The following is a 16820-nucleotide window of genomic DNA, read 5'->3' on the forward strand; positions in this document are numbered from 1 at the left end:
AGAAGGCAGCACAGAATTGATGGTGTGTTAAAGTACTTCTTTTGACTGCTTCAAATTCAGCTTCCCCTGTGACTCAAATAAGGCTTTTTTTGGCATTTATTATAAAACAGAAACACTATCTACCCATGCATGTGGATCATCCTTGTATTAATCCAGTCAGGAACTGTCCTTGTATACTTTGACATACATTTTTATAGTTTTGATGTCAGACACTTCAAATCAGAGGCAACAGCGTGAAAGGAGTTCTTGTGCAACTACTGACTTATCTACAGTAAGCAAAAGCTTAAGGTGGTAGCTGAAAACTCCGACTACACAGAATAAAATCTAATATATGGAAGGAAACATAGCAACACATTAACCTGAATGTATGAATTACGTTTGAACAGGAAGAAGGAAAGCCCCAACATGTGGAATATAGAGACTTTCACAAAATATAGATGGAAAATTCTCTCTCTGAGATGCTGAACGAGTGCCCGTACCGCGTGCCTCCGCTTGTACCTGGAGTGTAATTTTATCTCCCTGAATTTCTTCAAGAAATGCTGCATAATGTTCTCTTGGAAGCATTTTGTCGAACATCGTTATTCACTAAAAATGTCCAAATAATGGAAATCCTCAAGTTGACGTGATGTAGGCATTTTGTCTATTGTGACCAGCACTTGATAAAAGAGTCTTTATTTAATATTGTATAGACCTTTGACTGCCGAAATCTTTGTAAATGTATTCCGACTTCCTTCTATACAGTCACGTGTGCGTTTATATGAGGAACCAGGACTTCCTTCCTGCCAGATGTATTCCGTTACAAACATTCCTTTACAAGTGCGAGTGTGTCGCACTTTCAGAGTCATCAAAATGTTTCCCAAACAAATGCTGCTTTGTGAGACTCTGGAGGACAGTGAGACTGACCTTGAGCCAAGAGGCTCTCCTAGTTGGTCTTATCTTTTGCATTTAGCTGTTCAAGTGCTTGGTGTGAGTGTGTGTTTATGTGTGCATACAGTATACAGTATTGCATGAGCAAGAGCTAGCACGCCCCCGCATCCATGAGACTGAACAGAGCTGAGTGGTCAACCTGGCATGTGAGACACTGATAGAGAAGACCTTGACTAAAAGGTGAGACACCTTAAAAAAAAGGAAAAAAAGAAAAAGAAAGTAATTTGCTGCACCCACTCAGACATCAGGTCCCATGAGTTTTATGCGGAGAAAGGTCTGAAGATGCAGTATTTCACTTCAGTTGCTTAGACTGAGTGTCTGTATATGAAGAGAGTGCTAAGGAGAGACTCAAACTGCTTGTTTAATCATTTCCTTCATTCTAACCGAGAACATGGTCAGGAAAAAACTGTCTCTCTTTTTACTAAATATGAACCAAGAAATGAAACGAATAAATAAATAAAGATATTTTTAAAAGTCTGTGAATATGGGAGTCTGTGTTTTTCCGAAGCATCTGATGTATTACAATATAATGTATTTTCATTGTTTTGTGTGCATCATGTGAATTCAAACTGCCAAAGTGCCTTGGCAGAACATCAGTCAGTCTAATCTAACAGGACTTAAACTATGAGAGGAAATAAACAAGTAGGGCTGAGTAATTCCTGAAAGCTGCAAACCGAGCTTTATGGGAAGAGTAGGTGGAGAGAAACAATGGACCTTAGACTGTAAGCTCCGACTGTAACGAGTATGGATCCTGTTTACCAATGACCCCTCCCACTCTCCGTCTGCTTCCCTCACAGTTCGCTCATACCTTATTCCCATCAAGACAAGACAGGCAGTGGCTAATTACTGTACAGCAACAAACAAACCAATACTTCTCTATCTCCCATGTCCCATTACTTCAGTTTAGTCCCCCTATTCATATTTCTCTTGACAGGTGCATCTGTCCATAGAGAATAAGGCAGGGTTGTAATCGGCAGGCAGAGGATGTTGTAATTAAGAGGTGTACCTCTGGGCTAACATGTGGCTCAGCCAAGGTGAAAAAGACGGTGGGAGTGGAGTTTATTGAACACGCCAGGGCTCCTGTCAATAGCAAAGCCACTTGGCACTATGTTCGATACTGTTAACAATGCTTAAGGTCTGTGAGCATCTGTACATGATTGGGCATATTTATGTCTGACCTTCCCCAGCAAAGTGCCGCTGAGATGATCGGGATATACTCTTTCTTATCTGCCAGCTGCTCACGGGTAGCTTTAAAACTTGTTGATCACCCACATAATCAAAAGCAGGAGAGAGAGAGACAATGCAGAAAGAGAAAGTGTGTGTGTGTGTGTGAGAGAGAGAGAGAACGAGAGAGAGAGAAAAGAGAGAGAAAAATAAGAGCGAGCCTGAAATGAGATAGTACGGATAGGAGAGCCCAGATTGATATAGCAATTACCAAGAAAGCTATCCCTCAGTTAAGAATACATCTACATACATTAGAGCCGCGTTTCTCCCTGCCACCATCTCTGTGTCTGGTCCAAGAGTATCTCATCCACAAACGCAGTATGCGGAAAGGTCATCAGTGTGCAGTCCCTGTGTATACACTAACAATGAAGACCCTGTCTATTCTCCATTTTGCTCATACCACAAGACGAAGAGATCCACAGGAACGACGAGGAAAGAATGAAATCAAAATGTCAAAAAGAACATGTGAAAATCTTCATCACATGCACATATTTCACACAGACGGGCAGACAGACGGACAGAAAGGGGAAGAGCATTTTCCCCTCACTGTTGTGATGTCTGTGATGTTTACTTGAATTCCTATATTAGCTGTAATTCAAAGATTCTCAGTGTGTCATCCTATAAACAGAAAGGTGTCCAATTACCTGTCGCTACAAAGACGGACGTGCAGCACTGAAAAGTGACTTACACTAGGAGCCAATGCTTGCCACAGTGACATTCAAAGAATGGCTTTCATGCATACTTTCTTTGAGCTAGCAAGTAAATCCGGTTAGAGTTAGCCCCTAATGTATGCAGGCATGTGCTTGTGCAGTGTGACTAGAGGCCCAGCAATATATGGAGAAGGGTTTTGCATAAAAATACAATGGTGCTATCAAATAGGCTCAGAGCACGCATGTAAGCAAGCTAGCATTTCAAACACCTCTATTGGTTCAAAACAGATCAGACAATGAAAACATCAGACAATGAAAACAAAAAGAGTGAAAAAAGAGAAATAGAAAAGGAGACAGAGGTGTGAGAGAGTGAAAAAGATGCCGTGTAAATAACCCCCTTAAAAAAAAAAAACATGAGGAAAGAGGACAAGCAGATGGAAAAATAAACCATGGTAAAGTGATCCAGTGCGACTTGGATCTCTGCCGCAGGCTCAGAGCTCTCCTCTGCCCGTGTGTCTGCAATGTGTGTGAATGGAATATGTTTCTGTCTGCATGTGCGTACAGTACACATGCAGGCACTAAGCACCATTCACAGTGCACTCGGGTCAGGGGCTGTTGCGAGGACATAACAGGAGTAGGGGTGAAAGAAGGGTATAGCTGAGGTTTTCTAGCTGTGTTGCCCCTTTCTTTGTAGAAATGTGGATGAGAAGAGGGCAGCATTTGTGGGGCCATATTGAAAAGGCTCTATGTGGTAATCTAATAGTGAATTCTCTTTGACGGAGCTCAATTCAAGGCATCTACATGCATCAAAACGTCTCCGAATCAAAAAATAGCTTCAGTCTCATTAACGGTGCAAAAAAAAGAAAAAAGAACATACAAGGCAATGCAGGCTCTTGCTCTGAGCAAGTCTACAATCTCTGTTTCTAAGGAAAAGGGGATAAAAATGGAAAAAGATATAGAGAGGGTGGGGAACAGGAAAACAGAGACCGGGCAAGTATTAAATGTAATTAAACACTGCCACCTGCTGGTCACTGCGTGAACTTACCATAAGCTTTTAGGCTGAGGGTAATATGTTTGAACAGCTGCACATTTGACCACCTGTTTGCACTGATCCACACAAAGCAGATGTGGCACACAAAGGACACAGCACTGGACCAAATCTGACATAATATTAAGGAGGAGAAAAAAAAAACGTTCAAATTCAAACAATGCTATCGTGTATCCCTGCTCAGAAGGAAGCAAATTTAATTTGCTGGTTGAGAGGAAAGAATGAAAGCTGAGGACGAGGCAATCATTTTGATGCAATCACAATTATGTTAAAAGACACCAACCTCCCCACTCCACTTGGCTCATCTAATCGAAGGCGGCAGCAGCCGCAGCAGCAGCCGCAGAGGAATAAAAGGAAGACCATCTATAACTCATACTTGTGTTGGCAGGCTCTTCCTAGCTCAGTTACATTACCCGAGTCATAGTGTATCTTGTGTTTTTTCATACTTAGAAGGTCTCTGCGAGAAGTACTTACTTTACTGCTGTTCGCTGCTGCTGCTGCTGCTGCTGCTTTTATGTGACACTTCAAATGAGTGTGAGAGAGCACGAAAGACCGACAGTGTCACCATTTTAAAAGGCTGCATCAGATCCTTCTCGCGTTTGACTGTACAGAGATAAGGAGGCTCAGAGTAGGAGAAAGGCAGCGAGACAATAAGAGATTGCTTATTAAAATTTACACTGGGTGAGTGCAACAGTCTGTTTCCTCCCTGTGCATAAATCCTCATAGCGAGTGACCGTTCTCTCCCCACAGAGGAAGTCATTTCTATGTGTGCATGTGCTATAACAGCTTACATGAAGCATGAATAAAAAGCCATAGCAAGTCTGAACATCTTCTAAAATGAATTCATACCTACACTGCCTTGGCATATATTGAGGTCTAATAGAATCGCTACATTGTGTATGTGGTTTGTGACCTAAAAATCAAAGCATGTGTGTGCTACAGTGTGTCTTTACCCACATTCCCCGTAGGGCCTCAACGCCATCTGTCCTCCCGCTGAGTTCAGATCCTCAGAATAAAGACTTTCATTCCAACATGACAGGATTTTTCCTGCATAGCGAATTTAAAGGTAGCCACTCTTAAACGCTGTGCTGCCTTTCCCAAAGCCTGACCATGTCTGCAATATAAAAAAAACCCCCCTATTTTAAGGGTGTTAAATCTGTCACTGTCGACTATTATTGCAGAAAAGGAATCAGCTGGGGCCGGTGGAAAATTGAAGAGATAATGGACCGAGGTAGCAGATGGCTAATTAAGAACATAACTCGTATTATTAGTAAAAATGAGGTCACGTGATTTAAAAGAGAGAGTCCCGTCTGTATTTTAGCCGTAAATCACAACAGAACGCGTTGTCAATCTTGCTAACGTTAGCTGACTTACTTCAAGGCTCGGCGTGAGTTATCGTCCATGCTGGATGGCATTTATATGATGTACGAGGTAATCGGTAAATACTCTTTGATATTTATCGTTTGACGATTGTTGATAGCAGCTCCACTTAAACTTAACTGTGTTTATCTCTGTCATAGTCAATCCAGTACAAACACGCACATCTCTTTAGCAGCCTTCATTAAATTTAATTAACTTCACTAATGTTCAATCAGTTCTTTGCCATCATTGTGAGCCTGGAAAAATCCCGGATCACACATTTATCATTAGAAGCAACAGGAATTTCCACAGCATATTAATTTTCTATACTAAACCAAAAACTGGTGTTAACACTCAATGTCACTAACATGAAAGCTATATTCATACTTGCGTACTTTAAATTAAACCTCTTCCCAAGACATTCAGTGTATTTCAAAAGACGCTCTAGAGGAAGTCCTTGATGGCGAGCTCTTAAAGGTAAAAGGGTGACAGGGAGCATACAACCTCTTTGTTGTATGCCAAAAGATGCTGAAACTGAGTAAATGTAAACTAACGCTGACCTCCCTTTTCTCTCTAAATAGATCTTATATGTCTGTGTCCTATGTTGACTTATTTCAAACTAATTCCAGGTGTCAGTAATTCCAGGTGTCTAGGAACAAATGAGGTCATTCCTTCTTTCCTGTCTTATTCCTAAGCCGCCTTTTCACTCCAGCTATAGACCTATCTCTGTGCCCAGCATTTAAAAATCTCAGCTAACCTTTAGTGTCAAAAGATATTGAGGGTTTGTTGAGGCATCCTTGCTAGTTTTTCTTTAGCCACAAATGTATAGAGTCTTCAAGTTGTTTTTCTTTTCTTTTTTTTCGAATAACTACCCACACAGCAGGTACTCCATGCTCTCACCTCTTTTATAGGTAATTACATATTCTTGAAATTAAGATGGCAGAGATGAAGGGTACTCTACTTTCATTCTAACCAAAATGAAAGTCAATGTTATAGAGACCACACAAAAGTCAGTGTGAGACTGATATAAATCACTGTACCCTTTAGTCATATATCTACATTTTTGTGCGACCAAATTACCTTTATTTCAGAATGTCAGTGTCTAAAAGGAGACTGTGGGAAACTGCGGTAACTGAGTACAGAATCAATGAGTCAAAGCTGATAGTCTAGGCAAAATTATGATCTCTCTGGTAGAGGGAACAACTTGTCTATATGTAGTCACTCATATCCATTAGTGAAACGAAATGAGTACCATTATACTGCAGCCCTTCCTCCAAAAACCCACCCACTGGAAAGAGACATTTTACCGTATATCTGTCACAGCAGTCAGTGCTACAGTCTGCTCGTCCATCCATGTGTCAAACCAATGCACAAGAGTCAAAGGATTAGAAGCCGATCAATGGCGAGTCAAGACGGGGACTATCTCTCCAAAACAGATAAAATCAGGAAACACGAAAACACATGCGCACCGACAGGAATGAATGTTAATCACTGTATAAAAAAAAAGATGTGCAGCTATTTTTGCATTGGAAGAATATATAAACTGAATATTCTATACAGTATTGTGGGTATGCGTGCATGTGTTTTACCGCTCAGAACAAGCCGTTATTAAATATATTCGCACTAAACATGTGCTGCATGTGCATACGCAAAACCCTTTAAGCATCTCGCCTCATAGCTTAGTATATCAGTTCATTACTATTCTGAGAGGACCTTACCATAGTCTGTGTCTCTGTTGTAAGTTAGGAATTAAACATGCACCAGCTTCGGGCAGCACAGAGGGCCTAGCAAAGGGCAATTTGTCTCATTTAACTGCTGGCTGTCTGCCTGCCGAATAGAATCGAATTATGCACGTCTTTTGCTGTTCTAAAAAGTCCTACTGTTTTACATAAAAACACAGTCAATGTGATTACTTTAGGCCATGGCCCTGTGCAAAATAATAGGATAGGAAGTTCAGAAGAAACTAAAATATAGGTCTCTGTCTAATCCCTCAGCACAAGACAGCTTTTATTTTCTAATATTCAGCTGCCTGTGTTTCACCCTCAGTTCTCTTCAAAGCTGCTGCATTGCATTTTTAATTCCCAACTGTTACCACAAGGTGTCACTAACACAATGCAAACCAGCAATATTTGGGGCCAAAAGAAAGTACTGAAAATGGCACTTGGGGGACTATATTTCATTTACTGTGGAAACACACACACACACACACACACACACACACACACACACACACACACACACACAGTTTGTTTGAAGGGGTGGAAACCTGAGCTGCCAAAGAGATAAAGAAGAGCTGGAAATATAAATCAAATTGGAAGAGAAAGCTCCAACATGTAAGTGTGGGTTTAAAGACATAAGCTAGAGTAGATCACTTCCTCCGAGTTAAATGTTGATTACTCAAAGCCCTACATGGAACACAATCTCCCTGAAAATACATCAAACAATATATATGAAAGTGGGGCTAACGAGATTAGAGAATGCATAATTATAGTCAATTTTTATTCCACAGGGTCTATTGTGATTTATCTCCTCACATTTAAGGAGACAGTTTACACAGAGAGTTTTCTAATGTAAATTTTTTAAACAACATTGTGGGATCTAAAAAGGCCATTGTTTATTGCACTTCCCATTCTGAAGGGTCAAACCAAATTGTCATCCTTAAAGTCTAAATTGTATTTAAATAATATTACACATAAGGTTGCATATCTTAGGCCCCTAAAGGGTGAAGCTGTAAAGTTTAACAGTTTGTTTCTTCTATAAATATATTAAAAACAAATCCAAAGCTAAATATTCTTTCATCATGAAAAAATGATTTTCTGTCAGGTAACTAACTTGTTGTGTCAGCTCAGTAACACCAAACAGAGAAATACAGTCGAGCAGAATCGTACATTATCAGGTATAATGGTTTATCATTAGTGTACTGGGTGATAGGTAATAGACTGCAGGGATTTTTAATGGTTGTATGGGTTTTTTGATAAGCAGATTAAGTGAGATTTGAGAGATTTGAGAGAGATTTTGTTAGTTAATTCTTTCAGCTTTTGGGACTCATACTGTCAAGGATTATAGTTACTTAAATCAATGATAAAACATTTTATGCAGACAGCAATAAAACCCATTCATTGATAAGAAAGGAATTTTTTAATAGGATTTATTTATGTCTAATTAACATAACTGTATGTACACAGTAAGTGGAACATTGCGCTTTTCTACTCTGACTGTTGTAGCTGTGAGTGAAAACTGAAAAATATTAAATTCACCATATGTTGATGCAGAAATCTGTCCAAAGCTGGTTTAATGGCAAAGAATAAACTGAATTCATGTTTGTTTGTATCCAAATTTGAGTCAAAACACTGGACTCGACTTCAGCAATACAAAAAAATATTAAGAATATTATTTTAATATTATTTTGGTAATTACCAGTACTGTTAAGTTAAGGCAGCTGTGTCATAAACCTTACATTGGGTGGCTTTGCTAATAAATTTGTTACACACTGCAACATTTCATGTCTTAAAGCTATGTGTTAAATACCGTGTACCGCAATATACCTTTCAGTAAATCTACATGTGAAGACAGTGTGATCCTGATCGTGATGGCACAAGCTTGAATAATACTTTTATCCTTAAATAAGGGTCCTTAAACCTATTCCTTAGTGGCTTAGTGACTCACTATTCCTGGATTTCAAGCCCAGTTAATATTTTTTGTCAGAACATGTTTCAGGGAATTTAAAAAAAGAGGACTGATAGTTTTCAACATCTGAAGGACATGATGCAAAAAGCCCATCCAGCAATACAGCACTGTTAACATCTGGCCACTAGATGGCAGCAGATGATGCTTTTCATGGAGGTTTCTGGCCATAATTGGGCCTATGATTGTGTATAATCTGAATAAAGATGATTAACCATCGCTGTGCGTGATTATTATTATTTTGAGTTATATGTTGAAAGAAAGAATATTCTAGTGAGTTTTTTGTCAAAATATAGTCAAAATGAAAGGTAAAATACATAATAACTATTGTCCATGTAGTCATAGCATCAGTGATAACCTGTAAGAAGTTGCCCACATAAACACCCAACCTTTTATATCACGCAGTACTCTTTGTATCAACATATCATGCAGAAGCCTTGTCCTGTACTAGAGACGTGATATATATATGTATGGTTTAGTCTTGTATTTTTAAAGCAGTACAAAAATGCTTGTTGACTTACATCAAATTCATTAAGGGCAGCAGCAAGTTCTCCAATGCCAGCATGGCCATGCTTCTCGTCAGTGGGTGAGGTGGCCTGTGCAGCACTTGAGATGCCTCCTATGGCCTCCTGGACCTGTTTAAACACATAGTCTCGATTGGCCCGTGTGGCTGCCACGTCTGGATGGCGCAGAAAGGCCTGAGAAGCCGTATACAGCATAGTGGCATTTTTCTTAAGGGCCCCACGCGCAGCTGCCATCTCATCTCGGCACTGGGGGTCTTTCAGCTCCTGAGAAGATAGCAAAGGGTTTTTTTTGATTTTCAGACAAGCGATAGTAACAATGTAACTTGCAAAACCCTGGAGTATTGCTTGAGAAATTGAAAACAGTGTGAGGAACAGGTCACAGTTGGAGAACTATATTGTTAAAAAACAAGTTCATGTCCCATTTGATGAATTGAATCTGATGAACTGGTATTGTTTCAACTTCACAAAGTTAAGGCAGCGTCAGCAGATCAGCAACGATAGAGCTGGGCAGAATTAGCCTCAGTGTTTTGCTCTGGTTCAGCTCGGCAGCATGGGCGCTTGCCAACATGACACATGCAGGAAAAAATCCTCTATAAGCTTTTTGTCACACTGGGGGCCATATTAAAAATCACTTTGATGTGTAATTCTCCAGGATCAAATAAGCGCTGGTGCAGAGATTTTGCTTACTCTACATCCCAGCTAAAACAAATCCTACACACTAATAATCCGCACCATTTATAATTTGCCAAAACATTACAAAGGAGACTACACAAATGTGGCTACAAATCTACAACAGCTGTGAATTCTAGTGTTAAATGTTAATGACCAAAAATCTAAAAGAAATGTGTATAATATTTCTGACTTTAAAATGATGAATTTTACAATACATTTTTAAACAATGTGTGTTGGCTATTGTATTTTTTTTATCCTATCCTATGCAATCTTTCAATTTTACTCCATGGCACGAAGAATTTGGATGTATTAAAGCTGGCTCTAATGAGACAAATGTCCTTAATGCAAAACAGATTAAACTGGTTGCTGTCTGAAACAAACACTTAACATCTGCTAGAGAGTGATGTCAGATTATAGCAACATTTGTTTGCACAACGCTTGCAATCTGATTGATTAAAGCTTTGAATTGAGTTCGAGTTTCTAATATTTTACAGGCTGAGGCTTCAACTGTGACATTCCCTCGTTTATCAAGACAGAAGAAGAACGGCGGACACTTGGAGGACCTTTTATCCAAGAGAGACACGTTATTTTTCTGAAAGAGCATGAGACATTGGAATTCCAGGTACCTGCTGTCTCCGGGCTGCCACATAGTTAAGCTTCACCATCTCTTTCCCAAACTCTTTGAACCGGTTGGCCAGATCCTGCTCATTGGTAGCATTCTTTACTCCTTCCAGGGCCTCTTCCACCTGATACACACATACGCACACAGTCTTTCAAAAACTTTGTGCACAAACCAGTAGACAACGTCTTAAATAATCAATATTAGTTAAAGCATTTATTTTCTGTAATTGTAATTTCTAATGTGTTTTTAGTAGTTGTGTAATTTCAGTAAGTGTCAATCCATCTTTCTGATATATCCTAACTATAAACTGTTTATCCCTGTTAAAAATGCTGCGGAAGATGTAATGAAAACGGGAGAAGAGACAGAGATAATGTTAAGTGGCCTTTGATGGTGGGGCTTATACAGGCTTGAGTTAAGTCCCTATGTGGGCCTGAAGAATGAGACTGGAAAAAAGGATTTTTAGTGTTTGTGCATTTGTGAGACAGGGACAAAATGAGTGACTGCAGATGGATGCAGGCATGAGTTTGAGTCAGATTATACCAAATACATATCATTCTTTCTGGCACACTGTATTAACTCGAGTTATAAAGCCCAGAGCTACTGTCTAAGTGAATGAACAGCTCACGTTCTTCACATGACTACACTGAGAGTAGTTCATCACACTATGCTATAATGTCCGTTTCCAGGATGCTCCTCTATTCCCTTATCTAAATGCAAATGTGTGCAGAGGTTGTTATAAAAGTCTGCACTGACTACACGGACTGTACACCAACAGGAAGTCTTTTTCGTTTACTGACCTTCTTTAAGCAAACTTAAAACCACGTACAGATTTGGAGAGTGGGTATTTTTTACACATATATATATATTTAAAGTGTTGCAGTTCTAAGTACAGCTCCATCACAACGTAACCAAGAAGTATACTTGGTTGGGTGTTAACTGCACTTACAATTTTAAGGTGGGCCAGCAGCCTCATGACATCAGCCATGTCAGCAAGGATGAGCAAGCGAGTGACAGCAGACAGCAGGGCGCGGGCAGCCCTCACCATGGTGCCACGCTTCACAGAGGAGCACGGGTCATCGGCAAACTCCGACGAGGCAATACGCATGGTTTCTCCTGCAAAATGGATAAAAGAAAACAGTAAGTGGAGCAGAGAGTAAGATATTATCTGTGTGTGCAGACTCTCATCACCCATATTGTTAAAACTGACTGGAGATTAAGTGTAATTACGCTTCTTCTCATAAAGCTCAGAGGTCATGAAGCAGTTTGTCAGAAAAACTACATGGTAAATGGCCTGTATTTATATAGCGCTTTACTAGTCCCTAAGGACCCCAAAGCGCTTTACATATCCAGTCATCCACCCATTCACGCACACATTCACACACTGGTGATGGCAAGCTACATTGTAGCCACAGCCACCCTGGGGCGCACTGACAGAGGTGAGGCTGCCGGACACTGGCGCCACCGGGCCCTCTGACCACCACCAGTAGGCAACGGGTGAAGTGTCTTGCCCAAGGACACAACGACCAAGACTGTCCAAGCCGGGGCTCGAACCGGCAACCTTCCGATTACAAGGCGAACTCCCAACTCTTGAGCCACGATCGCTCTATTAAAACAGCTTGTCCTAGCAACCAGTTTGCAACCTGCTGACAACCTCCAGTTGCTAGGCAAATATATGTATTCCCCAACCAGTCACGAGAGAAGTTGCTTGCTGGTTAAATCAATCAGAAAAAGGGTGCTGCACCAAAAACCACCTTCGGATTGCTTTGGTTGCTAACTGATTGCTGCAGTCACCCACAGTTTCCATTTCAAAAGACCCAGCTTTTAGTTTGAAGACAAATGTTCTCCTTCTGCAGTTTACATTGAAATTTCCAAAGTTTTACTGCTACTTAACAAGTAGTTTGCTAGCATGGCAACCACAGTAAGCCTTAGACATTTCAGCTTAGGCCGGGTAGTACAGACAATATACTAGTATGTATATGGCTCATATTTCTGAGCAAAACCCATCCCCCACATCTCCAACATTAATGAATCTGAATACGCACATGCATGCAAACATTGGTACTCTAAATAATTAGACATGTTCCACCTGGATCAGGAGAAACCTGGCAACAGGCAAAAACTGGCAAACCACTTCTCTTAACATAAATAAGAATTAGTGAGTAAACAAAGTTGTTTATGTTATGCCAGAGTGAAAACCTCATAATCAGATAAACAGAACTCAGCATGTTAAACACAAACATGCACAGCATGTGTTCAACTAAACACACACACAGGGACACACACACAGAACTGCAAATGAACTCATGATGATACTGGTAGTGCCATACGTCTGTCTGGCCCAGTGAAGAGTGACAGTGAAAAGCGTATTACTGAACCCCTCCATGGTCTGAAATCAGCATCTCTAATTTAATTTATGACAAGATGAAGGGGACTGGGACCCTGAGGTCACATTGAGAGGAGCCTGATGAGGCGATGACAGATTTAAAACCATTTTATAATTCACAATGACTTTAACTAGGCAGACAATTCCTTTCAAAGGGGCGCGCTTCCAGCAGCTGCTAAAGGTCACTTAAACTGCGATATTATTTTTTAGTCTGTGGGATACAGACAACATAGCATATCCTCATGCTCATAAGTTTAACATTATTAATATGAACTGTTCTCCCTGATGACCTGGTATGTACAGTACTTATATACAACCTACCAAATATGTGGGGTATTAGTACTGACGTCCTATTATTTTCTTAAAGTCAGGAAGTAAGTATTTTAGTCTAATATTCTTTTCAGGGACATATTTTCTAAGCGTCAGAAAGGACTGTAAATTTGCTTCAGTATAAATATGGCCATTTGCACACAAAAATGCTGCAGTGTTAGTTGAAAGCATGTCCTACATTTTTTAAATGTCCAAGAATATTTTTTAACACACCTTGTCACTTCACTTTGCATGCCTAACAAGCGAGAAGATTAATCTTGAACCTTCTGATGTCAGCTGTGGTGATGACCTGTATGGTAACAGTCTATTTCACACCTCAGAAGAGCGGTGTGCCAAAGCAGTCAAGTCAATATTCAACAGTACCAGCAGCCAAGTACGCGCTGACAGAGCAGGATGAGGAATACGGCTACAACACAACATATGCTGAGCTCCATTTGCTCTTTCTGCTGATGTGGTTTCTGAACAGGGAATCCAATTCCATTCTGGGGACAAACATTTGATTCACATAAAGGCTCACTGACTTGCACTCCGCACAGAAAATAAACTTCGGAGAACTACAAAGTACTGTGACATTGCTCCATCTGTGTAAGCCGCCAGAAAGTAGAGTATGATTTGTTGTTCGAGTGAGGCGCTGCATCCATGCAGAAGTTTCAGCGACTAAGTTTCAAATCGTTAATGAGAATGGGCATCTATAAAACCCTTAAATTCAGCAAGGTCCCTCAACATTACAGACAGTCGAAGCTTTAACGATGCATGACTTTAGGGTAAACAACTCCAGAACTAGACTCATTACATTCGTGAGGCTGCATGCACTGCAAGTGAAGCCTAAATCTAATGGGTACTAATCTGCTATATTTAATGGATTTGGCTTGCCACTTTTAACTCTCCATTCATCTAAAGTTGAGCAGACAGCTGACTTGCTATGACATTCAAAACACTTAATACTTTCCCAAAACATTACATTTATGTCAATTACGCTCCCTATTCATCTAGAATACTAATACTTACACAGCAAGAGAAGTCAGTAGGGGTCCTTATTTCAGTCATAATAGTAGTGAACATGGGTGTTGTAAATTAATACAGTGTCTTAGCATAAGCCATTTCCCAACACCATTTTTGTGGTGACTTAATGGTTATACCAGATACTACGATGATCTGTGATTTTGTTGTTTTCTGTTATTTTTCTAGCCTTCCCCGATGTGTCTTTCTAGCTCAAGTTTGAGTATGCTAGTCTGTGATTTCCTGTTTTATTTAGATAGCAGATAGTCTTGAGCATGTCATGTCTAGTTTGACTTCTGCTGTCTCGTTGTCTTGCTATCCAAGTGTTTCTCATTTGCCTTAAATAGTGCTGTCTTCTCTTTGTCACATTGTGTGTTTAAACTCCCAGTGTGGTTCCTCGTGTTACTCCTGCCTCTGCATTTATGTTATTTTGTTTATGGATTTCATTACTAGACTGTTTATTGAGTCTTCCTTCATTTCATTTCTGCACTTGGTTTCTCAATCTTGTGATTTCCTGCTAGTAGGCAAAGTAATCGTAAGTAGGTTTGGGGTGTAGCACCATTCTTGCAACTGATTTCACCCAGCAGCAGGAAGCAACCTCCATTAATCATTCAGTCGAGTAATACACATTTTTCCCCACCAACTAAAGGTTGCCAGGTGGTTGCCAACCAGTCTATAGTCCTGTGTGAGTGAGACCTTAAATAACCCATACAGAACTACTTTTGATTATTGGAATGATTTTGTCAACTACATATCAGTAACATTAATGTGACTACACTCTGAATTCCACATGCATCTCACACTTCCTCACTGTTCATCTGTAGTAGTGTCATGTGTAGCTGCAACCTGGAGAGATGTGGTCTGTACGGATGCTCAGTTAAACATATGTAAATGAAAGTACTTCAAGCAGAATGAATGACAGAGATTTTGATTTCATATGTTACAGAGAATAAACAGGTTAACAACCCAGTCTCCATTCCATTGTAAATATATCCAAACTGGATGCTTGGAAATAAAGGAACATTTTTTATGTCTTTTAAAGTGTTTTGAAGAAAAAATATTTTAACCTCCTAAGACCCGAACTCTTCCACTGCATGCATTTTAAATTTCTCTTCATCATTCATCATTTTCATCATTCTGCCCAATGATTGTAAAAACAAAGAATTACCAATTTTTTTTTTACCTTACTTTTATTTTTAGGAAAAATAAGAGCCACATATGAGGATATTCATTTAAAATTTTGATAGAACAGTAGCAGTATAATGTCCTCATAAGTGGATATCAGGCCCTTGTAGAGCAAAATTGAATATTTTGGTCTAAATAACCCAAAGTGTTATGTCCACATATGTGGATGCCAGGTCCTAGGAGGTTAAAGACAATAACTGATGTTCTAGAAACTGATGATCTAGAAAAATTTACTAGATGTCTAACAGTGAATAAGCATAAGGAATTACACACACTAACAATCTTGTTATCTGACCAGTCACAATTTAAAAACAAAAATGAAAGCACAAACAGTTACCTTGCTTACGAACATCCTCCACAGCAGCAATAAGCTCCTCCTTGAGGTCCTGGCTGTCTTTGGCAATCTGCTCTCCCTTTTCGAGAAAGTTCTGGGTAGCCTGCTCAACAGACACTGCCAGGACATGGGCCTTCTTAGAGCGTCCCTTCTTCTTACTGGATGGCCCTTTGTTGCTGGTGTTCACCAGAGTAGTCACCTTCATAACAGGAGAGGAAAATATAAAACTTACTGAACACACTGATTTGCTGCTTGTTGCTATGGTGTATGGTCATCGTTGTTTCTGAGGTTACGGCACATAACCTGCACATCCCAGCAATTAAAGATAATGAGAACACCAAAAATAATAGGAAGATCCAGTATGTATTATTTTATTATTATTCTAAAACATTAAAAACTGCTACAACCTAGTATCTGTTACAGGGCTTGCTGATTATAATCTTTATACATTCATAAGCCACTGTATTATGTAAGCCTCCAAAACCAAATACAGTCCAAGAAACCCCCTCACAGCCATACTGCCAACCATCAGAGGATATTTTTGATAGCTATTATGTGATAATTAGTAGTAATTATGTAATTTTAATGACATTATGCCACTGATATGGTAGCATAATAATGCATCTAAACCCTCTCTTTTATATAAAATACTTATTACCATTAAGTAACATTTCAGTTCATTTTACCCACTTTATACATATTTTTATTTCTATTCATTTGGTCCTTGGAAATGACTATGAAATAATAGCAGTGAAAACCCTACTGTGTTATTCAGCACCAATCTGGCTGAAATGTTGATAATGTTCTTATGTAAACAGTAACGAGGTCATGAGTAATTACTGGGTTCAAGTTCATATAGTGTATAATAAGTCAGTAATA

At 39.6% G+C, this 16820-nt stretch overlaps 1 protein-coding gene across 1 annotated transcript in view; it reads right to left on the bottom strand.

Moving 5' to 3' along the window:
• ctnna2 (catenin (cadherin-associated protein), alpha 2) overlaps nucleotides 1-16820 on the bottom strand; it is a 336749-nt gene that overhangs the window by 258030 nt on the left and 61899 nt on the right. Inside the window, exons 3-6 of the mRNA XM_085276809.1 lie at nucleotides 15945-16140; nucleotides 11657-11823; nucleotides 10715-10834; nucleotides 9414-9680 (exon numbers count right to left, since the gene is read on the bottom strand). Coding sequence (XP_085132935.1) covers nucleotides 9414-9680; nucleotides 10715-10834; nucleotides 11657-11823; nucleotides 15945-16140 — 750 coding nt within the window. The remainder of the gene's footprint in view (nucleotides 1-9413; nucleotides 9681-10714; nucleotides 10835-11656; nucleotides 11824-15944; nucleotides 16141-16820) is intronic.

Source organism: Mchenga conophoros, linkage group LG6 (genome assembly GCF_057382185.1).
Source record: "Mchenga conophoros isolate Kocher_MC1m ecotype Shallow Benthic linkage group LG6, M_conophoros_male_GT1.1, whole genome shotgun sequence".
NCBI classification, from domain to species: Eukaryota; Metazoa; Chordata; class Actinopteri; order Cichliformes; family Cichlidae; genus Mchenga; species Mchenga conophoros.